Genomic DNA, 25888 nt, shown 5'->3' on the forward strand with positions numbered 1-25888 from the left:
CTGCCCCGGAGTGGTACCTGGTGACTACCTGCAACCAAGCCTAACCTCACTACCAGAAGCCCTAGCGAAAACCAGTTCGTCACATAGTCATGCCCCCCCAGGGTAAGCCTGGCCCATGGTGAAGTGGGTTCACATCCACCAGCATTACACTCTGTCTCTAAATTATGTTGCTTTCAGATTAGGTGGCAAAAACTTGGTGACAGATTCCCTGTTGTTTCAGGTAATAAATGTGTTTTAATCTACATATGTAAATAATCATCATTATCCCATGTTTGGTATATTTGGTTATTCACACACCAGATTATAATCCTCCAAATTCACTGACTTTGTAAACATACCAAGGAGAACTGATGCTGTTTTGAAAATAAAGGTTAGTCATGTCAAATAATGGTCTGATTTAAATTTCTCTCTTGTTCATTCACTTTGCATTTTTTGCATTCATTAATTAAAATAAACTATTAACATTTCTATTTTTAAAGCATTCTCACTTTGCAGCAGTTTCCACACCTTCTTAAAACTTTTGAACAGTACTGTATATGAGACGGCATATCAATAGGATAACTTCTATAACATCAGACTACGACAACATATCAGTAAGACAACCTATTTATCAAAGCAAAATTACATGCAGAGGAGCCAAAATTAAATGGCAAAATGGCTGCTCCATATGTAGAAATGCTGACACATCTGTAGAAGACATCTAAGTTTCTCTGAAAAATCAGTGTCAGATATCCTGAGGCATATCCTGCAAAAGTTGACATAGCCTTACTGAACCAAGTATATGGCATGTTCAAAGGTAGCTTTTTGATGGGCAAAGAAATAATTGGACCATGTGAATGAGATTTTAGAAAGCTCATACATTTTAATGTTACTGTAAAACCATGCATTAAAATAACTTCATCAAAAATGCTACACATGAACAAACCTTTATTTTCTAGATTCAGTACCAGAACCAACTTCTTAAACCGATGTAGCGAAAGTAGCCCGGTTTAGTGAAAGTAGCCATCTTTGATGGTGAAGGAGAAGAAGCATTTTCAAAGCAGATATGCAATTCTAATGCTGTCTTAATAAAGGGGTGAATCTTGTTAAAACCCTACAATCCTTGGATATACATATGTTTACTAGGAATAATACTGTCTACTCCAGTTTGAGAGATTATTTTATGAGGTTCTCACCAAAATTCTAGCTCCTATGTCCTTTTCATTGTTCAACCAAAAAAATCTTATGGTTTTGTAGCCCATTCCAGCTTTTTGCAGGTCTATTATCTTGTCCCTGACATCCTTAGAAAGCTCTTTGGTCTTGCCCAAGATTAGAGTCTGACTGATAAATTTTGTCTGTGGACAGGAGTCTTTTATACAGATGATTATGTAAGACATCTGTCTTTAATGCAGGTAACGAGATGATTAGGAGCATCTAACTGGTCTGTAGGAGCCAGAACTCATAATGGTTTGTAGGGGATCAAATACTTATTTATCACTGCAAAATGCAAATAAATTTATCTAATTTATACAAAGTGATTTTTTTGATTTTTTGGGGGATATTCTATCTCTCAATGTTAAAATTATCCTTAAAATTATAGACTGTTCATGTCTTTGTCTGTGGGCAAACTTACAAAAACAGCAAGGGATCAAATACTTATTTCCTTCCTTGTATATTTATAGGATCTAGAAGACTACATCTAACCAACATGCTGGTGGGTGCCCAGGTCCAAATTTTGCACCTGTGCCCATAAGACTCTGGTGATGCCACTATTTGCATTCATGCACACATACCAAGTAATCCGTGGGTGCACTCATACACATGCCCGTTACATAATCACACATACAACACATTCTGCTAACAGATTTAACTTGCCATATGTATACAAAGGGTTCCATTAATTATGTACTAGTAGAAATAACTTGTTATATGCCACTGATGGCCTCCAGTCACTTATAATCCAGTGTACTGTTCCATCAATCAGTCTGTGCTTTAGCAATAGAGTTGTTTTCTTAGATTCAAGGCAGTATAATTGTAGTCTGGGGCACATGATGCAGATCTAAAGGCATACCCATACTACTAGCAAAATTTCAATAAAAAAAATGTTTTCATATCCTTATAATATGGAGTTGGGCTTTGTTTACTATTTTAATAACTTGCATGATTAAATTTATATATATATCTTTAATTACGGCCTGATTTTTAGGCTAGATCTGCTGTAGTCTGAGTATAGAAAAAATAACTTTCCCTGTAGAAATGTATCTGTATGGATAAGGAAAAAGTAGAATGCTTCCTCCCTCCAATAGAAACTGTAGAAATTCACATTGAAAATTGAAAAACAGGTTTAGGTATTTAAGATATACAGTATTAAAGAGTAATTTACTTTAAAAATATGAAACAAAATACTGAGAATTAAAGCAAAAATGATAGGTTTCTTCTAGTAACTCAAGAAACCAAAAGTAAATTAAGTGATTTGTCTGTGTTTGTACTTATTTTATTTTTAAGGAGGTACATATTACGCGTATTAAAAATTAATTCCACAGACTGTAAAGTACATTTTTGCAAAAAATTGTTCACATTGATGGATACCTCGGAATGTATTTTAAATTACATTGCCTCTGGCTCCAAATAAATTGCATTTTAAGTTGTTTGGATTCAACGACTTACAGCCTACTGGCAGAAAAATGCCTTCACTATCAATATTTTAATACAGCATTGTGCTCAATGCTTGTCCGCCCATAAAAGGTTTTTTTTTTAATAGCCATCTTACTTCCTAATGTATTAGCAGACCAAAAAGTTGTAAAAATGGTTAATATTTATAAGCTAATTGTGGGTTTCCAAAGTTTTTTGCAAGCACATTTAATTCCAATGTATAAAATTATCAGTTATAAAACTTCATGTTCTATTACATATGTAGAAAAACCTTATAAATGAAATTGACTAAGTATCTAAATACAGCAATGAACTCATTTGGGTATTGAGATCAGCTACAGATAGCCATTTCTAATGTATCATTAAAAGTCTAAACAATGCCCTACAGTTACTAGAATTTCCTCATTTCAGAGATAAGCTAATATCTTGAAAAATACCACAGCTTCAAGAGAAGCTGTACTCCAGGCACTCAGGTCTACAGTGCGATCAGAGGAAAGCAAATTGTTTCGCTGTTTGCTTAGGCTTTCTCCAGGTACTTTTATTTTGTGCCACACTCTAAAGATAAAGACTTAAAATCATCAACGCTTTTATGCCAGAAAACTGGTGTTAAAAGCTTTGAAAAGTCACAAACTTTATTGTGCAGTGAGATACTTTGCAAAAATGTAGCAAATTTTTACATTTTCACACCATTTTAGTCCAGGTCCAACACAATAGACAGATCGAGGGTAGGAAGAAGGTGTGTCAGGCCATGCCATGATGAACCTCGCTCATCAAATCCATGACAAGCAGTGGACTTACCTTATGCCACAAATTTTACTCCAGTTACTGAATAGAGTAAGATTTGTGGCAAGACGTACACAACTTTACACCTCGCCTAATTCATTAAGAGACACACACCTCATAATGAATTTGATGAATCTGGGCCATTGTAATTGGAAATTCAGATTGTGAGCCTGCAATGGCTGCAAAGCGCCATAGAATATGTTGGAGCTATATAAGTAAGAAAATAAAGAAAGAAATAATTTTTGCCTTCTGTTATATTATGGTTTCTGTACTGTAGAATCCGAAAACTATACAGTTTTTTTTCTTTTTTTAACCTGCAAAAGTGTAAATCACAAACGTAGAGTTAATTCTGTTGGAATACAAAAAGGGTGGGGGGATTGCTTAGCAGGAAATGGGTGGGGTTTCTAACAAGCCAGATGTGGTTTAAGTTGCTAGATCTAATCTAAGTTTGCACAGTCTGTAAATTAGCCATTTTTAGTAAATGTATCCTAATATTGTTCTTTTTAAATATCTTAGGATATTTTAGAATATTTTAGGATTTATGATTCGGTAACTAGATTGGCTCTGTCTCATATTATTAGGCTCTTTAAAAAAGCTCTTTGATGGCTAAGCGCTCTTTGTACTCTATTATATTTATGTCTTTCACTAGACACTTCTCTCAGCTTACTGCCAGCCTAAACTATATTTAGCATTACAGTACTCATAGGATTATGAAGTAGATTATTAAAAGTCCTTTTGTGATGAATATACTTTATACTGTAGTATAGTAAAAGTCAGAATAGGGCCTTTAAATATTGTGAATTCATTTATGGCTATTATAACATATATGATTGTGCTGTTTGAGCTAATTTATGTCCAATACAAATGCAAATTACATTTCAACTGAAAGAGTATACAGAACCAGGCAACTAAATTCTATTCATCTATAGGATGGATCTGTAGTTGTGCTTCTCCATGGCTTGATATGCTTTTTGCATTGTAAAATGATGCACTGTTGTAGTTTTGCGTATGTGAACAGTTGTGATAAGTTGCATAATAGATTATATATTGAATAACTAAATGATATGTGGAATTTGGAATGTTTGCTATTTCCTAACCAGTTAATCACTCAAATAATATGAGAATCTATACAGTGATTGCTCCAATACATGTACAATATGATCCAAAAACAGGACCCCTCATAGCACATGGACAAGTATATAGAGATGAAGCAAATTTTAAAGAAGCACTCCCATTTATATATATTTTATTGATTGTGTATATACAATATGTATATGTAATGTAAAGTGAGTGCTTTAATATACTCACCTTCCGATGCTCTCTCCAGGATCCAGCGCCATTCCTCTCCTCTTCTCAGTGATGTCATTGCAATTGTTACTATCCAGCTCACTCTATGCTATATGCGTCAGCCAGAAGTCTCTTTAACAATGTAAGCCTCGTTCTGATGCTCCATATAGCAGCAGTACGGTGCTGGACACCAACGTGAGTGCGGTAGGTGAGTATATTAATGCATTCACATTACATTACATGTACATACACACATTTAATAAAACAAAATATATATATACAGTACAGACCAAAAGTTTGGACACACCTTCTAATTTAAAGATTTTTCTGTATTTTCATGACTATGAAAATTGTACATTCACACTGAAGACATCCAAACTATGAATTAACACATGTGGAATTATATACTTAACAAAAAAGTGTGAAACAACCGAAAATATGTCTTATATTCTAGGTTCTTCAAAGTAGCCACCTTTTGCTTTGATGACTGCTTTGCACACTCTTGGCATTCTCTTGATGAGCTTCAAGAGGTAGTCACCGGAAATGGTCTTCCAACAATTTTGAAGGAGTTCCCAGACATGCTTAGCACTTGTTGGCCCTTTTGCCTTCACTCTGCGGTCCAGCTCACCCCAAACCATCTCGATTGGGTTCAGGCCTGGTGACTGTGGAGGCCAGGTCATCTGGCATAGCACCCCATCACTCTCCTGCTTGGTCAAATAGCCCTTACACAGCCTGGAGGTGTGTTTGGGGTCATTGTCCTGTTGAAAAATAAATGATGGTCCAACTAAATGCAAACCGGATGGAATAGCATGCCGCTGCAAGATGCTGTTTTAGCCATGCTGGTTCAGTATGCCTTCAATTTTGAATAAATCCCCAACAGTGTCACCAGCAAAGCACCCCCACACCATCACACCTCCTCCTCCATGCATCATGGTGGGAACCAGGCATGTAGAGTCCATCCGTTCACCTTTTCTGCGTCGCACAAAGACACGGTGGTTGGAACCAAAGATCTCAAATTTGGACTCATCATCCCAAAGCACAGATTTCCACTGGTCTAATGTCCATTCCTTGTGTTCTTTAGCCCAAACAAGTCTCTTCTGCTTGTTGTCTGTCCTTAGCAGTGGTTTCCTAGCAGCTATTTTACCATGAAGGCCTACTGCACAAAGTCTCCTCTTAATAGTTGTTGAAGAGATGTGTCTGCTGCTAGAACTCTTTGTGGCATTGACCTGGTCTCTAATCTGAGCTGCTGTTAACCTGCGATTTCTGAGGCTGGTGACTCGGATAAACTTATCCTCAGAAGCAGAGGTGACTCTTGGTCTTCCTTTCCTGGGGCGGTCCTCATGTGAGCCAGTTTCTTTGTAGCGCTTGATGGTTTTTGCAACTGCACTTGGGGACACTTTCAAAGTTTTCCCAATTTTTCGGACTGACTGACCTTCATTTCTTAAAGTAATGATGGCCACTCGTTTTTCTTTACTTAGCTGCTTTTTTCTTGCCATAATACCAATTCTAACAGTCTATTCAGTAGGACTATCAGCTGTGTATCCACCAGAATTCTGCACAACACAACTGATGGTCCCAACCCCATTTCTAAGGCAAGAAATCCCACACCAGTGAAGTGAAAACCATTTCCGGTGACTACCTCTTGAAGCTCATATAGAGAATGCCAAGAGTGTGCAAAGCAGTCATCAAAGCAAAAGGTGGCTACTTTGAAGAACCTAGAATATAAGACATATTTTCAGTTGTTTCACACTTTTTTGTTAAGTATATAAATCCACATGTGTTAATTCATAGTTTTGATGCCTTCAGTGTGAATGTACAATTTTCATAGTCATGAAAATACAGAAAAATCTTTAAATGAGAAGGTGCGTCCAAACTTTTGGTCTGTACTGTATATATATATATATATATATGGGAGTGCTTCTGTAAAGGGAATCCATCAGCAGGTTTCTGCTACCTCATCTGAGAGCAGGCTGATATAGGCAAATACAAGCTGAATCCAACGATGTATCATTTAGTTTACTGGGTGTAGCCATAGATTTAGAATGAAGCAGAGCTAAAAAGTATGACAATATCCCATATGTGGTTGGGAACATGGCAGGGCTCTGAGAGGAAGGAGCTATGATTTTGAATGGAGATTTTGCTGGAATAGTAAACAGAGCTCCTGAGTTGCCAAAACAGCAAAAATCCAACCATAAGGAGGCCAAGTAGGACCTTTTCCATAGTTGTGTTCTATTGGATTTTGGATTTATAATATGGTGCCATATGTACAGTACAGACCAAAAGTTTGGACACACCTTCTCATTTAAAGCTTTTTCTGTATTTTCATGACTATGAAAATTGTACATTCACACTGAAGGCATCAAAACTATGAATTAACACATGTGGAATTATATACTTAACAAAAAAGTGTGAAACAACTGAAAATATGTCTTATATTTTAGGTTCTTCAAAGTAGCCACCTTTGGCTTTGATGACTGCTTTGCACACTCTTGGCATTCTCTTGATGAGCTACCAGAGGTAGTCACCGGAAATGGTTTTCACTTCACAGGTGTGCCCTGTCAGGTTTAATAAGTGGGATTTCTTGCCTTATAAATGGGGTTGGGACCATCAGTTGTGTTGTGCAGAAGTCTGGAGGATAAACAGCTGATAGTCCTACTGAATAGACTGTTAGAATTTGTATTATGGCAAGAAAAAAGCAGCTAAGTAAAGAAAAACGAGTGGCCATCATTACTTTAAGAAATGAAGGTCAGTCAGTCCGAAAAATTGGGCAAACTTTGAAAGTGTCCCCAAGAGCAGTTGCAAAAATCGTCAAGCGCTACAAACAAACTGGCTCACTTGAGGACCTCCCCAGGAAAGGAAGACCAAGAGTCACCTCTGCTTCTGAGGATAAGTTTATCCGAGTCACCAGCCTCAGAAATCACAGGTTAACAGCAGCTCAGATTAGAGACCAGGTCAATGCCACACAGAGTTCTAGCAGCAGACGCATCTCTTCAACAACTGTTAAGAGGAGACTTTGTGCAGCAGGCCTTCATGGTAAAATAGCTGCTAAGAAACCACTGCTAAGGACCGGCAACAAGAAGAAGAGACTTGTTTGGGCTAAAGAACACAAGGAATGGACATTAGACCAGTGGAAAACTGTACTTTGGTCTGATGAGTCCAAATTTGAGATCTTTGGTTCCAACCACCGTGTCTTTGTGCGACGCAGAAAACGTGAACGGATGGACTCTACATGCCTGGTTCCCACCATGAAGCATGGAGGAGGAGGTGTGATGGTGTGGGGTTGCTTTGCTGGTGACACTGTTTGGGATTTATTCAAACTTGAAGGCATAGTGAACAAGTATGGCTACCACAGCATCTTGCAGCGGCATGCTATTCCATCCGGTTTGCGTTTAGTTGGACCATCATTTATTTTTCAACAGGACAATGACCCCAAACACACCTACAGGCTGTGTAAGGGCTATTTGACCAAGAAGGAGAGTGATGGGGTGCTACGCCAGAGCCACCAAACCTGAACCCAATTCAGATGGTTTGGGGTGAGCTGGACCGCAGAGTGAAGGCAAAAGGACCAACAAGTTCTAACCATCTCTGGGAACTCCTTCAAGATTGTTGGAAGACCATTTCCGGTGACTACCACTTGAAGCTCATCAAGAGAATGCCAAGAGTGTGCAAAGCAGTCATCAAAGAAAAAGGTGGATACTTTGAAGAACCTAGAATATAAGACATATTTTCAGTTGTTTCACACTTTTTTGTTAAGTATATAATTCCACATGTGTTAATTCATAGTTTTGATGCCTTCAGTGTGAATGTACAATTTTCATAGTCATGAAAATACAGAAAAATCTTTAAATGAGAAGGTGTGTCCAAACTTTTGGTCTGTACTGTAAGTGGTCGAGGAAAGCAGCCATCTTTACCCGATAATGGTGTTTTTTGGCATGGTGATCATTTTCCCACATGACGGACTGGTACATCCATTTGTTGACAGCTGCTAGAAAATATGATGTACCAGTAAGTCATACATCGAGAAAGGGATAAAAAAACCATCCTTTTATCAGCCTATATTGTAGCTCACATGTAACTAATGTCTAAACTATGTACTCCACAGTGAATGCTATAATCTTGGCCTAGGAAATCTATTATCATGCAGCTATGTAGATAACAAAATGCAATTTATTTCCAATATGTCTTAAAAATTGTTGATCCTCCAATTTAAACATTCAGTCCATGTAGCTAATCTAGCATTATTGTCCTCTTCATTTTCCCATTCACAATGAGCCAAAGATTGTTGTTCCCAGAATATAAAATAGCTATTTTCAACCAATCCTGTTTGTTTTGGATATAGTTTTTGAAGCTTTGATCCAGTAAGTCGTATGTTTCTTCTAGTGTTGCATATTATATGTATATTTTATTTAGATTTTCTTCATTTTTATAGCAATGTCATTTATAAACTAAATGGTTTATAAATCAAACTTTAATGATTTTCTCTGTTACCTTAATCTTAAATTCTGCTTTTCAAAAAAATATCAGTTGGAAAATTTGTTAAATGGTAAATTTTGCACTGTTACTATTTAGCCATCTATTGTACAAAATGGAAGACTGACTTAAAAAGGAATTGTATTTTCAACTATCTTGCATAAATCAATTGTACAAGCAATTATAGGAACAATTGTAACAAATCTTATTGGAGCCATCAGCTTCCTTCCCCACTTATCAGACACTTCTTACCCTCCCTTCTGCTTCCTGAAATTATCATCCACTGTGAAATAGTAGCTCAATTGTCCTTACTCAGAGGAGATGGACTAAAAATATCATATGACACAGCTCATCATCCTCTATGGAGAGTGGAGGGGGGTGGAAAAGTGACGAGCAGAGAAGAGAACAAACAGAAAAACATTGTGCAGAGCTTTCTAACAAAGTGTTTTACCTCACAGCAGAGCTTAATTCAGAACAAAACAGTCCAGCTCTGCTGTAAGATGTGCTCTATGTTAGTGTAGCTTGTCTCTGGGAACTAAAAAAAGAATGAAGAGCAAGCATTCCCCACTTTATGCTTGGCTGTCTATAGGATAAATCATTGCATATCGTTTCCTCCTTCCAGCTCTCAGTGGATTGAAAAATTACAAGTCACATAATGGCCAGGTATAATGTTTTTCCACAATTAGTGGCAGATACCGTATTCTGAAAATTTACTTGATAACATAGTTACCCTTTAATCCTACAAGCAACCTCTACTCTTCATTAATCAGAACAATTCATTTATAATTGCATTTATATTTCAATGATTGTTTATTTTATATGCATTTTTGTTTTATTCTAAATTATTTTTTCCAGGTTGAAAGGATAATGAAACTTTCCCTTCATGAAGTTATGTGTCACTCTATTAAAGCATATACCAAATCTGCAAGGAAAGAATGGGTTCTTCACTGGCCAGGGCAGGTTGTTTTAGCATCAAGTATGGTGCATTGGACCACTGAGGTCTCAAAGGTAATTTGTGTTCATATGCTGTTTATTTTGTTAATGGTTTTGGAATGCCTTATCACTTTTATACAAATGGTTTGTGTGTCTTAATAAGATCATTTAATAACCATTTTTTTGCATATGTTCAATACCTCAGGCTTAAGAGTTCATGTGTATTTAGTGTTATTGGTCCAAACAACCTGTGAATTACATGGGTCTATATTCCAGTACCTAAAGAAGCTTATTATGTCCGACTGTACAGTTGTGAGCAACATACAAAGCACACTATGAAAAGTATATCTTAAAATTAAATGTTTAATAAACGTGTTTTGACATATATAAATGTATATGTTTAATACAGGAAAGTACAAAACACAAACATATGAAAAAGAAAACATGGCAGGATAAAAAGATACAAAATTGAAAACAATGCCCAATACATGATTAAAGCCATTAAATGACAAAATCAGAGTAACCTGTTAATATTTAGAAATTGGACTTGTCTGTCGCCACCTTGTCAGTGGTTATATGACTTTAAAGGGGTTGTCCGGTCAAAAGTGATAAGTCTTCAGTCATTCTGTGTGACTGCTGACTTAAGAATCCCCCCAGCGCAGACACTGTGTGCTGCGGGAATTCGCGAGTGTAAGACCCGGTAACAGAGGGTATGTATGGGTTATACATACCTCCGGCCAGTGGGCGTGGCCTCACTCTCCATAAACTTGTATTGAGCGAGGCAGCGCCTTCTAGTCGAATGCGCCCACTGGCCGTCCACGTCACTAGATGGGGTGTGGCCTTGCTCTATACAAGTGAATGGAGAGTGGTGGCACTGAATGGCAAGGGGTATGTATAACCAGGCCCGGCGCCAGCACCCGGCGCATCCGGGAAAGTGCCAGGGCCCTGAGCAGGCGGGGGGTTCACTCGCCATTGGGCACCCCAGCATGTTATGGGACCCATGAGCGAAGGAGAGCGGTGTCAGCGCCTGCACCCCCTGCTCGCTCAGGGCCCCGGCAGCCGGCACAATACTTACCTCTCCCCGTGCCTCCGGTCTCTTCCGCGTCCTCTGACTGTGATGTCTCAGGTCAAAGGGCACGGTGACGTCTTTCTCCTGAGCTGTCACAGCGCAGAGCGGGATGACGCCGGCGACGTTGGAGTCCAGAGCTGAGCAGCAGCAGCAGGTGAGAAGTGAGGTGAGTATTTGATTTTTTTTTAATGTATGGAGGCATGGGGCATTATAAGGGGGGGTGACATCCTGCATGGGGCATTATATGGGGAGAATGTGACATCCTGCATGGGGCATTATAAGGGGTGATGACATCCTGCATGGGGCATTATAAGGGAGTGTGACATCCTGCATGGTGCATTATAAGGGGGGACATCCTGCATAGAGCATTATAAGGGGGGAACAGCCTGCATGGAGCATTATGTGGGGACACAGCCTGCATGGAGCGTTATATGGGGGCCAGTGTAGCAGCGGCATCTCTGCCCCCTGCTAAGCAGAGACGCCTTCCCACTCACCTCCTTGCTCCCACGCTCCCCGCTCTGCGTTCACCAGCGCTCCTCTTCCTGCTGCCGGCACGCACAGCTCCCCGGGCACTGTGCTTAGGGCGCACGCATGCTCCCTCTCTCTTAAAGGGGCCGCGCACGCCGTCCTAAGGAGTCCCCGGCCAATAGTCGAGGGTCCTCCCATATATAAGGCTGCTCCTCCAAAATGGAGGTGCCCGAGCAAAAGTTGTTGCACAGTGTTTCTGACCTCTGCTTCAGCCCTCAGGTCCCGCTGCTAGCTTGACACCAGTCTTGCCCGCCAGCCTGTTACCTGCTTGTTACCTGCCTGTTACCTGCCTGTTACCTGCCAGCCCGCTCACCTGGGAGCACTTGCCTGTTGCCTGCCTGTTACCTGCCGTGCCTGCCAGCCCGCTCACCTGGGAGCACTTGCCTGTGACCTGCCGGTTACCTGCTTGTTACCTGCCGTGCCTTCCCGGAGGCTCCTGCGGTCACTTGACGTGACCAACTAGAGACTCCTGCTGTCACTTGCCGTGACCACCTGCCAGCCCACACAGAGACTCCTACAGTCACTAGCCGTGACCACCTATAGACTCCTGCCGTCACTTGCCTTGACCACCTGCCAGCCCACCTAGAGACTCCTGCCGTCACTTGCCTTGTCTACCTGATATCCTACCTGGATGCTTCTGCTCGACAGCCTGCCTGCTGTGCCTACCTGCTATTCCGGTCAGTCCCTGCCATCTGTACCGTGTGAATCACCTGCTCCCTTACAAGGTCGTCCCCAGAGTAGCACCTGGTCCCTCGGCTCGGTCCCTCCCTGGTCACGGAGTTGTTAGCCGCTGTACGACCAGGGTCGGTCTGGGTTGATACTTAGTTACGCCCCTCTGGGTCCCTCCTTGCACCGTAGCACAGAGGTTCCACCCCCCGGACCCGTAACAGTTTGCTTGGGCCATTGAACTCGGTGGCCCCCAAGCCCCCTCGCTTATGGACCTGTACCAGGAGGTTTCTCGTCAGAGATCCCAACAGGAAACCATTCTGAACTACCTACGGAATGTCAACTCCCGACTGGACACGCTGTCTGTCCCACCTGTATCCACCTCGAGTCGTGTGACTTCCGCTTCGGCAGCACCACTGCCCACCAATATCACGGCATCCAGCCCTGGACCCCGGCTCTCGGCACCTCCACGTTTTGCTGGAAATCCCGCCTTAGGCTTGAGGTTTCATAAACCAGTGCACCCTGCACTTCGAACTCTTGGCACATCAGTTCATCTCTGACCAGGCCAAGGTGGCATTTATCATGTCCCATCTCACTGGGGAAGCACTGGCATGGCTAAATCCGCTGTGGGAGAGAGGGGATCCCCTGGTGTCCGACCTATCGTCTTTTCTTGCTGCTTTCCAGAAAGTCTTCAATGAACCAGGATGAAAATCCTCTTCAGCCTCGTCTCTGCTATGTCTCCGCCAAGAGAGTCTCACCGTGGGCCAAAATGCCATACGGTTCCGTACCCTCGCTTCTGAGCTTGCCTGGGACAATGAGGCTCTGGTGTGCATCTTCTGGGAGGGTCTTTCCAGTCGGATTAAGGATGAGTTAGCCAGTCGGGACATTCCTACCACCCTGGATGACCTAGTGTCACTAGCTACCCAGATTGACATCCGTTTCCAAGAACGTACCAAAGAGACTACCCGGGAGAGAAAGTTTCCTCGCCTTGCTCCTACTTTCCAGAGACCTGCCTCTCAACCAGTCACTCCCCTATGCAGATCGACCAGACCAAGATGGTCAAATCTCGCCAAGAGTCACGCTGAGCCGAGGGGAGCTGTTTCTATTGTGGCTGTAAGGAGCACTTCATCCGTTCCTGCCCAGATAAGCCGGGAAACTCCAGTGTCTAGGACCACTCGGAGAGGTCGTCCTAGGCAAAAGTAAGCCCTCTCCGTCCCTGACTTTGTCTGTCTCTATCTCCTGGGGAGAGAACCGTCACTTTGAAATTGTTCACCTGGATTCTGGAGCTGCTGGAAACCTCATTTCCCAGTCCCTGGTAGAGAGATACCGGATTCCCACCAAACCTCTGGCTGAACCATTGTGAGTTGCCTCCGTGGATGGAAGACTCCTTCCGGTAACTATCCTGCTCGTCACTGAACCCATAACCCTTCAGGTGGGAATGCTGCACTCTGAGAAGATCTCCTTCCATGTGCTGTCCGGACTCTCTTACTTCCTATTGCTAGGTCCACCCTGGCTCTAGACACATGAACCTGTATGGAACTGGCAATCCGGTGAAGTACTCCGGTGGGGGCAGGACTGCCATAGGACCTGCCTGGTTCCGGTTTGCCCGGCTCGTCCTCCACATACCCCGGCTAATTTACCCGGTCTTCCGGCACCTTACTGGTCCTATGCAGATGTGTTCGGTAAAAAGGAAGCCGAGACACTGCCACCTCATAGGCCATATGATTGCCCGATCGACCTGGTACCCGGCGCCACTCCACACCATGGGCGTATTTACCCATTGTTGTCGGCCGAAACCGGGGCCATATCGGAGTACATCGAGGAGAATCTGGCCAGGGGATTCATCCGGAAATCTAACTCCCCGGCTGGAGCCGGATTCTTCTTCGTCAAGAAGAAAGATGGTTCATTACGCCCCTGTATTGACTGTAGAGGACTCAACCAAATCACGGTAAAGAACAAATACCCCATGCCGCTTATCTCCAAGTTGTTTGACCATCTTAAGAGAGCTAGGATCTTTACCAAGCTAGATCTACGTGGGGCGTATAACCTGGTCCGAATCCGTCAAGGAGACGAGTGGAAGACGGCATTCAATACCCAGGATGGTCACTATGAATACCGTGTGATGCCCTTCAGTCTCTGCAATGCTCCTGCCATCTTCCAAGAATTGGTCAACGACATCTTCTGTGATCTTCTTTACTCTTGCGTGGTGGTGTACCTGGACGATATCTTGGTCTTCTCTCCGGATCTTCCCACACACGGGAGGGATGTTCGTCAGGTCCTGCTTAGGCTCAGGCAGAATCACCTCTATGCAAAGTTCGAGAAGTGCCTCTTCGAGCAGACCTCTCTTCCTTTCCTGGGCTATTTTATCTCCCAGCCAGGCCTATGAATGGATCCCGAGAAGCTCTCTGCTGTCCTAAAGTGGCCCCGTCCGGAGGGGTTGAAGGCAATTCAGCGATTCCTTGGCTTAGCCAACTACTATCATCTCTTCATCCTGCACTTCTCTTCCCGGACTGCTCCCATATCTGCGCTCACCCGTAAGGTAGCAAATCCCAAGGAATGGTCGCCCGAAGCTGAGGAGGCTTTCCTTTCCTTAAAGCAAGCCTTCTCCTCTGCCCCAGTGCTGCACCGTCCAGACTGCAACAAACAGTTCTACCTGGAGTTTGATGCTTCCTCCTCCGGAGCCGGAGAGGTGCTCACCCAAAGTCTTCATCCAGGAGAATGGTAACCTGCGGCTTCTTCTCCAAACTCTTCTCCTCATCTGAGCGCAACTACTCCATAGGAGACCAAGAACTATTAGCCATTAAATTGGCGCTGAAGGAGTGGCATTACCTTCTTGAAGGGGCTCTATACCCGGTGATCATCTATACGGATCACAAAAATCTGGCATATCTCCAGAATGCCCAAAGACTCAATCTGCGTCAGGCCCGGTGGTCTTTGTTCTTCGCCCACTTCGACTGCGTCCTACATTTCCGCCCGGCGGACAAGAATGTCAAAGCCTACGCCTTGTCCCGATCCTTCCTGTCCTCCGATCAAGAGGAGGAGCCTATGCACATCATCGACCCCTCCAAAGTGATGAATGTGGCCCCCTTGGATCTGACTCGTCTTCCACCCGGTAAGACGTTTGTAGCGGTACCAGATCGTGAGAATGTTCTTCACTGGGGTCATTCATCTAAACTAGCCGGCCATGCTGGCCAAAAGAAGACCTTCCTACTCATTACCCGGCATTACTGGTGGCCTACCCTGCGGAAGGATGTGGTAGACTTTGTCTCTGCCTGTTCGTCCTGTGCCCGCAACAAAGTTCCCAGACATCTTCCAGCCGGTCGCCTCCTGCATCTTCCCATACCTGCTGCCCCGTGGCAGCACATTGCCATGGACTTTATTACTGATCTCCCTGTTTCTGCCGGTTGTACAGTCATTTGGGTGGTTGCCGACCGCTTCTCTAAGATGGCCCACTTCATTCCTCTGCCTGGTCTCCCGTCTGCATCGGAGCTGGCCAAGGATTTTTTCCGTCATATCTTCCGTCTCCATAGCCTACCCCTCCACATTGTGTCGTATCGAGGGGTTCAGTTCACTTCACGTTTCTGGAGGGCTACTGGATGTCACCCTGGTTTTCTCCTCCGCCTACCATCCACCGGCCAATGGCCAAGTGGAGCGTATCAACCAAATCCTTACCAGCTACCTCCGGCACTTTGTTAACGCTCACCATACCGATTGGGTGGAGCTCCTACCATGGGCTGAATTCTCCTACAACAACCATGAGAGCGAATCTACTTCTAAATCCCCGTTCTTCGTGGTCCACTGTCAACATCCCCGGATTCCGTTTCCCATCTCCTCCTCAGTGGACAACCCTGCCGCGAAGGCTCTTGTCAGCGAATTCTCCACCATTTGGGAAAATACTAGGTCCGCACTTCTTTAGTCCTCCGAGCGGATGAAGAAACATGCTGACAAGAGACGTCTGGATCCGCCTCAATTCCGCCCGGGAGATAAAGTCTGGCTCTCTTCCAAACAAGTCCGACTCAAAATACCCTCCTATAAGTTGGGTTCTCTGTTCATCAGTCCATTTGAAGTTCTCAAACAAATCAACCCAGTGGCCTAAAAGTTAAAAGTCCCGGCCACCTTATGGATTCCCAACTCCTTCCATGTGTCTCTCCTCAAACCAGTTGTGTTTAACTCTTTTTCCAATCTAGGTACTACCCCTGCTCCGGTTTCCGCTGAGGACGTTTTTGAGGTAGGTAACATTCTGGCCACTAAGAGGGTAAGAGGAAAGACCCTTTTTCTAGTGGATTGGAAGGGGTTCGGCCCAGAGGAGAGAACTTGGGAACCTAGGGAGAACATTCATGCCCCGCTTCTCCTTGAAAAATTTCTTTCTGGCCTAAAAAAGAGGGGGCGTAAAGGTGGGGGTACTGTAGCATCGGCGTCTCTGCCCCCTGACAGGCAGAGACGCCGTCCCACTCACCTCCTCGCTCCCCGTGCTCCCCGCTCTGAGTTCACCAGCGCTCCTCTTCCTGCTACCGGCATGCGCAGCTCCCCGGGCACTGTTCTTAGGGCGCGCGCGCTCACTCCCTCTTGAAGGGGGCCGCACGCGCCGTCCTGAGGAGTCCCCGGCCAATAGCCGAGGGTCCTCCCATATATAAGGCACCTCCTCCAAAATGGAGGTGCCCGAGCAAAAGTTGTTGCACAGTGTTTCTGACCTCTGCTTCAGCCCTCAGGTCACGCTGCTAGCTTGACTACCAGTCTTGCCCGCCAGCCTGGTACCTGCCAGTTACCTGCCTGTTACCTGCCGTGTCTGCCAGCCCGCTCACCTGGGAGCACTTGCCTGTGACCTGCCTGTTAACTGCTTGTTACCTGCAGTGCCTTCCCGGAGGCTTCTGCCGTCACTTTCCGTGACCACCTAGAGACTCCTGCCGTCACTTGCCGTGACCAGCTTCCAGCCCACATAGAGACTCCTGCCGTCACTTGCCGTGACCACCTAGAGACTACTGTCGTCACTTGCCGTGACAACCTAGAGACTAGAGATGAGCGGTGTTCGACTAGCACTGTTGCCAATCTCAAATTCGAGCTGTTTTGGGCAGTGTTTGAGTCGTTCGACGAACGCGAACGATTTGCAAAAAATTCGTCTGTTCGACGTTATGTTCGATAACTGTTCGTGCACCAAAAGCATGTCCTGCATGTCTGGCGCTATTTAGAGCACCAATCATGCAGGGATTGTCTGCTACTCACTGTAATGCCATAGCCATGGTGGTTGTGGCATTACAGTGGCTGCTCAAATTGATGGGAACAGTGCTCACAGTGAAACATGAAAAGCCGGCAATTCAGCAGCGGCATACACCTGTACCCGACAATTTAGAACAGAAAGAATAGAGCATCACACATAGATTAGATAGATAGAAAAATGTCAGTCACATATATAAGAAGTACAGTGACAGTGTTGCTTACTGTACTTGTCATTTAGTGTAAAGGATTTATTTAAACAAATATTAGTGTTTTCATGCACCGTCTCTTTAAAAAAGCCAGCCGGCATTTCAGCAACTTACCCGACAATTTATAACAGAAAGAATAGAGCATCACACATAGATTAGATAGATAGAAACTTGTCAGTCACATATATGAGAAGTACAGTGATAGTGATGATTACTGTACTTGTCATTTAGTGTTAAAATAAAGGATTTATTAAAAAAAAAATTGGCGTGGGGTTCCCTGTAATTTTAGTCTCTAGCGGAGGTTAAGCAGACGGTTGGGGCAGATGTTTGAAGCCTGGGAAGGAGGTAATACCCACGGAGCTTCCCAGGCTACTAATATCTGCCCCCAGCTGAATACCTAGCCTTTACTAGCTATTAAAATGGGGGACCCCCAAAAAAATGACGTGGGGTCCCCCTTATTTTAATAGCTAGCAAAAGCTAGGCAGACAGCTGGGGGCTGATATTAATAGCCCAGGAAGGGTGCCATGCATATTGGCCCCCTCCCAGGCTAGAAACACCAGCCGTCAGCCGCCCCAGAAATGGCGCATCCGTAGGATGCGCCAATTCTGGCACTTAGCCTCGCTCTTCCCATTGCCCTGTAGCGGTGACAGTGGGGTAATAGGGCTGGGGTTGATGTCAGCTTATTATGCCAGCTGACATCAAGCCCAGGTTAGTAATGGAGAGGCGTCTATAAGACACCCCCATTACAAACCCCATAGTCAAAGTTGAAAAAGCCCACAAACACCCAGAATAAAGTCCTTTAATTGAAATAAACACACAATTCTTTATTGTTCTAAATTAAACCATACTTACCATCACGCCCATTCCAGCTGAAGCCAATGTCTTCCGCAATAAAAGTAAAATAATAAAGCAACATCATCCTTACCTTTCCATGGTTCCCACGACAGCTTCAGCTCTGCTACATTCACATGACAGGCAGGATCGCAGCCGAAAGCTGCCATCCAGCTTGCCATGCCGCAGACACTGAGAAGTGCAGGCATGCTTGTGCTCCTCAGTGTCTCGCTGTTACGGCATAAAGATGAGCCGAGGTCATGTCCAATGAACTCGGCTCACCTCATGCACATCACTGACAGCGTGGTAAAATTCTCCTGCGCTTGCAGTCAGCATGAGAGAATTCTCCTGCTGAAGCGCTGAGCGCAGGATAATTTTCCCACGCTGTCAGTGACGTGCATGAGGTGAGCTCATGTCCAATGAACTCAGCTCACCTCATGCACGTCACTGACAGTGTGGGAGAATTCTCCTGCTCAAGCGCTGAGCACAGGATAATTCTCCCATGCTGTCAGTGACGTGCATGAGGTGAGCCCATGCCCAATGAACTCAGCTCACCTCATGCACGTCACTGACAGCGTGGGAGAATTGCCTGCGCTCTGCAGTGTCTATGAAGGATGGCATGCTGGATGGCACCATCCAGACTCTCATCTCAATGCCATCCCAGCGTGGGAGAACTCTCCTGCTCAAGCGCTGAGCGCTGGAAAATTTTCCCACACTGTCAGTGACGTGCATGAGGTGAGCCGAGTTCATTGGACATGACCTCGGCTCATCTGGATGCCGTCACAGCGAGACACTGAGGAGCGCAAGCATGCCTGCGCTTCTCAGTGTCTGTGGCGTGGCAAGCTGGATGGCTGCTTTCGGCTGCCATCCAGCCTGTCATGTCAATGTAGCAGAGCTGAAGCTGTCGTGGGAGCCATGGAAAGGTAAGGATGAGGTTGCTTTATTATTTTACTTTTATTGCAGGAGATCGTTGGCTTCAGCAGGAATGGGCGTGACGGTAAGTATGGTTTAATTTAGAACATTAAAAAATTGTGTGTTTATTTCAATTAAAGGACTTTATTCTGGGTGTTGTGTTTTTTTAAATACTTTACTAGAAATTCATGGCGGTCATGTCTAATATTGGTGGACCCCATGAATTTCGGGCTTAGGGACAGCTGATAATGCCTAGCTGGCCCTAACCCCTTTATTACCCAGTGAGCCACCGCCCCAGGGCTCTGGATGAGTTGGGTATAGCGCCAGAAGATGGTGCTTCTATGATCGCGCCATTTTCTGGAGTGGCTGCGGACTGCAATTTGCAGCGGGGGGGGGGGGGGCCCAGAAAGTTTGGGCCTCCCTGCGCTGCGGATTCCAGCCCCCAGCTGCCTAGTCGTACCTAGCTGGACACAAAAATAGGGTGAAGCCCCACGTATTTTTTTTTTAAATTATTTCATGAAATTCATGAAATAAAAAAAAGGGCTTCCCTATATTGTTGGGTCCGGCCAGGTACAAATAGGCCGCTGGTGGTTGGGGGCAGCCCGTTCCTGCCTGCTGTACCTGGCTGGACACAAAAATAGGGCGAAGCCCCACGTATTTTTTTTTTAATCATTTCATGAAATTCATGAAGCAATAATAAAAAAAAGGGTTACCTAAATTGTTGTGTCCAGCCAGGTACACATAGGCATCTCGTGGTTGGGGGCAGCCCGTTCCTTGATGCTGTACCTGGCAGGCATACAAAAATATGGCGAAGCCCACGTCAAAATTTTTGGGAAAAATTAATTAAAAAATATTTTAAAAAAATAATAATTTAGGTACTGCATCTTTATTAACCCCTCACGTGGAGGGGTTAATAAAGATGCAGTCCCTAAATGTGTTTTTTTTTTTAAATTTTATTGAATTTTTCACCAAAAATTTGACGTGGTCTTCGCCATATTTTTGTGTCCAGCCAGGTACAGCAGGCAGTAACGGGCTGTTCCCAACCCCCAGATGCCTATGTGTACCTGGCTGGAAACAAAAATACAGGGAAGCCCTTTTTTTAATTATTTCATGAATTTCATTAAATAATTTAAAAAAAATTGCAGTGGGGTTTCGCCCTATTTTTGTGTCCAGCCAGGTACAGCAGGCAGGACCGGGCTGCCCCCAACCACCAGCTGCCTCTTTGTACCTGGCCGGACACAACAATATAGGGAAGCCCTTTTTTTTTTAATTATTTCATATATTTCATGAAATAATTGTAAAAAAAAATACGTGGGGCTTCGCCCTATTTTTGTGTCCAGCCAGGTACACCTAGGCAGCTGGGGGCTGGAATCCACAGCGCAGGGAGGCCCAAGCTTTCTGGGCCCCCCCCCGCTGCAAATTGCAGTCCGCAGCCACCCAAGAAAATGGCGCGTTCATAGAAGCGCTATCTTCTGGCGCTGTACCCAACTCATCCAGGGCCCTGGCTCACAGGGTAATAAAGGGGTTAGGGCCAGCTTGGCATTATCAGCTGGCCCCAAGCCCGAAATTCATGGGGTCACGCCAATATTAGACATGACCGCCATGAATTTCTAGTAAAGTATTTAAAAAAACACAACACCCAGAATAAAGTCCTTTAATTGAAATAAACACACAATGTTTTAATGTTCTAAATTAAACCATACTTACCATCACGCCCATTGCAGCTGAAGCCAACGATCTCCTGCAATAAAAGTAAAATAATAAAGCAACATCATCCTTACCTTTCCATGGTTCCCACGACAGCTTCAGCTCTGCTACATTCACATGACAGGCTGGATGGCAGCCGAAAGCAGCCATTCAGCTTGCCACGCCACAGACACTGAGAAGCGCAGGCATGCTTGCGCTCCTCAGTGTCTTGCTGTGACGGCATCCAGATGAGCCGAGGTCATGTCCAATGAACTCGGCTGACCTCACGCACGTCACTGACAGCGTGAGAAAATTCTCCTGCGCTCAGCGCTTGAGCAGGGGAATTCTCCCACGCTGGGATGGCATTGAGATGACAGTCTGGATGGTGCCATCCAGCATGCCATCCTTCATAGACACTGCAGACCGCAGGCAATTCTCCCACGCTGTCAGTGACGTGCATGAGGTGAGCTGAGTTCATTGGACATGAGCTCACCTCATGCACGTCACTGACAGCGTGGGAAATTTCTCTTGCGCTCAGTGCTTGAGCAGGAGAATTCTCCCACACTGGGATGGCATTGAGATGACAGGCTGGATGGCAGCTGAGCGCTGCCATCCAGCATGCCATCCTTCATAGACACTGCAGAGCGCAGGCATGCTTGCGCTCTGGAGTGTCTCTGAAGGATGACAAGCTGGATGGCAGCGCTCAGCTGTGATCCAGTCTGTCATCTCAATGCCATCCCAGTGTGGGAGAATTCTCCTGCTCAAGCGCTGAGCGCCGGAGAATTCTCCCACGCTGTCAGTGACGTGCATGAGGTGAGCTGAGTTCATTGGACATGAGCTCACCTCATGCACGTCACTGACAGCGTGGGAATATTCTCCTGCGCTCAGCGCTTCAGCAGGGGAATTCTCTCACGCTGACTGCAAGCGCAGGAGAATTTTCCCATGCTGTAAGTGACGTGCATGAGGTGAGCTGAGTTCATTGGACATGACCTCGGCCCATCTTTATGCCGTCACAGCGAGACACTGAGGAGCACAATCATGCCTGCGCTTCTCAGTGTCTGCGGCATGGCAAGCTGTATGGCAGCTTTCGGCTGCAATCCAGCCTGTCATGTGAATGTAGCAGAGCGGAAGCTGTCGTGGGAACCATGGAAAGGTAAGGATGATGTTGCTTTATTATTTTACTTTTATTGCAGAAGACATTGGCTTCAGCTGGAATGGGCGTGATGGTAAGTATGGTTTAATTTAGAACAATAAAGAATTGTGTGTTTATTTCAATTAAAGGACTTTATTCTGAGTGTTTGTGTTTTTTTTAACTTTGACTATGGGGTTAGTAATGGGGGTGTCTTATAGACTCCTCTCCATTACTAACCTGGGCTTGATGTCAGCTGGCATTATAAGCTGACATCAACCCCAGCCCTGTTACCCCACTGCCACCACTACAGGGCAGTGGGAAGAGCGAGGCTAAGTGCCAGAATTGGCGCATCCTATGGATGTGCCATTTCTGGGACGACTGACGGCTGGTGTTTCTAGCCTGGGAGGGGGCCAATATTCATGGCACCCTTCCTGGGCTATTAATATCAGCCCCCAGCTGTCTGCCTAGCCTTTGCTAGCTATTAAAATAGGGGGGACCCCTCGTCACTTTTTTGGGGGTCCCCCATTTTAATAGCTAGTAAAGGCTAGGTATTCAGCTGGGGGCAGATATTAGTAGCCTGGGAAGCTCCGTGGGTATTACCTCCTTCCCAGGCTTCAAACATCTACCCCAGCAGTATGCTTAACCTCCGCTAGAGACTATAATTACGGGGAACCTCATGCCAATTTTTTTTTAATAAATCCATTATTTTAACACTAAATGACAAGTACAGTAATCAACACTATCACTGTACTTCTTATATATGTGACTGACATGTTTCTATGTATCTAATCTATGTGTGATGCTCTATTCTTTCTGTTATAAATTGTCGGGTACCGATGCTGAATTGCCGGCCGGCTTTTTTAAAGAGACGGTGCATGAAAACACTAATATTTTTTTTAATAAATCCTTTAACACTAAATGACGAGTACAGTAAGCAACACTCTCACTGTACTTATTATATATGTGACTGACAGGTTTCTATGTATCTAATCTATGTGTGATGCTTTACTCTTTCTGTTCTAAATTGTCGGGTACCGGTGTATGCCGCTGCTGAATTTTCGGCCTGCTTTTTTAAAGAGAGTGTCTTCTTAGCAGTTTGTCAGCTTTTTTACACCTTTGAAGATGTTTTCTATGTGTTTCTATGTGTTTTTGCTTGCCTGCCATTGGTTTTAACATTGTTCGACGGTGTTCTAAGGTGTTCGAAGAACAGTTCCACGAACGTCCCGGTGTTCGACGAACCGAACCGAACCCGAACACTACGGGGGTGGCTCAACACTACTAGAGACTCCTGCCGTCACTTGCCGTGACCACCTATCAGCCCACCTAGAGACTCCTGCCGTCACTTGCCTTATCCACCTGATAACCTACCTGGAGGCTTCTGCTCGCCAGACTGCCTGCTGTGCCTACCTGCTATTCCGGTCAGTCCCTGCCATCTGTACCGTGGGAGTCACCTGCTCCCTTACAAGGTCGTCCCCAGAGTAGCACCTGGTCCCTCGGCTCGATCCCTCCCTGGTCATGGAGTCATTAGCCGCCATACGACCAGGGTCGGTCTGGGTTGATACTTAGTTACGCCCCTCTGGGTCCCTCCTTGCACCGTAGCACAGAGGTTCCATCCCCCGGACCCGTAACAGCCAGTAATCTGTATGGAGCATTATATGGGGGCCAGTATTCTGTATGGAGCGTTATAACGGGGCCAGTATCCTGTATGGAGCGTTATATGGGGGCCAGTAACCTGTATGTAGCATTTATGGGGGCCAGTATTCTGTATGGAGCAATTAGACAGTTTCTGAGCTATTGTGGAATTTACAATAGATATCACTCATGTAATATAGGAGGTGAAATCTTCGGCAATGTACTATATATATATATTTCTCTGCGGTATCTGTGCATCATGAATTGTGGTATGTGCTAAAGGGGCCCACTGAGACTCTTTCACCCAGGGCCAACAAAAACCTGGAGCTGGCCCTGTGTATAACATATACATAGCCTCCGGTCCCGGGTCTGAAACTGGCGAATCCCTACAGCGCACAGTGTCTGCTCTGGGGGGGATTCATAAGTCTGCAGTCACACACAGTCTCACACAGTGACTGTAGACTTATCACTTTTGACCGGACAGCCCCTTTAGCATTGGCTAAAAAGGACAGTTTTATTCTCTGTTTAATGGCAAAAAATAGTCTTCTATCTAGACCAGAAATGCTACTATCATCAGGCACAAGTAGTCTGAAGAGTACAATACTGTCTCCAAACACTTTGACATCCTGACTTCATCAGTTCAAATTTTATCAAGAAATTTGCTACTTATGGAACAGTTGGGAACCTCCAGGACATGGCAGAGAGAAAAAAATTGATGAGAAAACCCTACAAACAATAATTTGAAATTTGACAAATAAATATTGGGCAACAAGCAAAGAACTTCAGGCTCAATTGAATTACAGAAGACAAATTTTGTTTGGCCTTGCTCAATTCACAGCAAGGCTGAGCTTGTCTAGTTGGAGTTGAAGGTATTCTCTTGCTGCCAATGTCAGAGAATCCTAACAGCATGCGGTGCACACTCTATAAGGATTCAGAAGTGTACAGTCACATACAGTGACTGCAGACTTTTATCAGAATACTAGACAACCCCTTTTAAGGTGTTTTAGTATAGTGCAAGGTCAATAGAGCTCACAGCTCAGCAATAGGAAGAGAAAATACTAAAACAAAGCAAAAATACTCCAAACAGTAATGTGTACCGCAGTAGCAGTGAATATGATTAGAGTAGTAGTAGTTTGCTAATAATACAGAGATTCAATTGATAGTGGTAGATAAAAAGGTGCTAGCAGCAGCAGAGACAGACTCAATGTAAGGGTATGTGCAGATGTTAAGTATTTGGATGCAGCTATTTCTACATCTAGTGGCAGGAAAAATGCAGCCTATAATACTCATGTTTTGCCACTCTTTTGATGCGTTTTTTCATGATTTTTTCACCTCCGTTTTTCAAGCATTTTTAGACAGCAGTGAATGCTATTGGATATAGATTGGTATAGATAGCTCTCCGGCAGATACATAATTGCACAACTCCCCAACACAATATAAAATACACCCTTTAGTGCCTTGCATATGGAGCTTATTGTACAGCTTTGTATGAAATGAATAAATTAATAAATGAAAAAACAACATTGGGTAACCTCCATTTTCTGTAACCAGCAAAGGTAAAGCAGACAGCTGAGAGCTGATATTTATAAGGCTGGAAAGGTCCCTGGTCATTGAGCCCTCCCCAGCCTAAAAATACCAATCTGCAGCTGTCCTAAATTGACATGAGATGCTCCAATTTTGGTGCTTTACCTTGGCTCTTCCCGATGCCCTTTACAGTCTTAACAGTCTTTGACAATGCATACAAGCATTATGTTTATAGAATAACTAAATGAGGCTTTAAAAGAAAAGTGCACCCTACCCTCAGTGAAATATAGTGCTGGACCCATATCTTGTGGGGTTGAATGCTGTGCCTGAATGCGTGTAGGACTGCAGGCCTTAAATGTGTTACAAGAACAATTAAATTAGGTA

At 44.5% G+C, this 25888-nt stretch overlaps 1 protein-coding gene across 1 annotated transcript in view; it reads left to right on the forward strand.

Annotated features, from left to right (window-relative positions):
- The window catches only part of LOC141165727 (dynein axonemal heavy chain 3-like), a 2796342-nt gene that overhangs the window by 914682 nt on the left and 1855772 nt on the right, over positions 1-25888 (forward strand). Inside the window, exon 25 of the mRNA XM_073651577.1 lies at positions 10027-10179. Within this exon, the coding sequence (XP_073507678.1) occupies positions 10027-10179 (153 nt within the window). The remainder of the gene's footprint in view (positions 1-10026; positions 10180-25888) is intronic.

The sequence above is a fragment of the Phyllobates terribilis genome, unplaced genomic scaffold (genome assembly GCF_046119375.1).
Source record: "Phyllobates terribilis strain yellow unplaced genomic scaffold, ASM4611937v1 Scaffold_11__3_contigs__length_659146591, whole genome shotgun sequence".
NCBI classification, from domain to species: Eukaryota; Metazoa; Chordata; class Amphibia; order Anura; family Dendrobatidae; genus Phyllobates; species Phyllobates terribilis.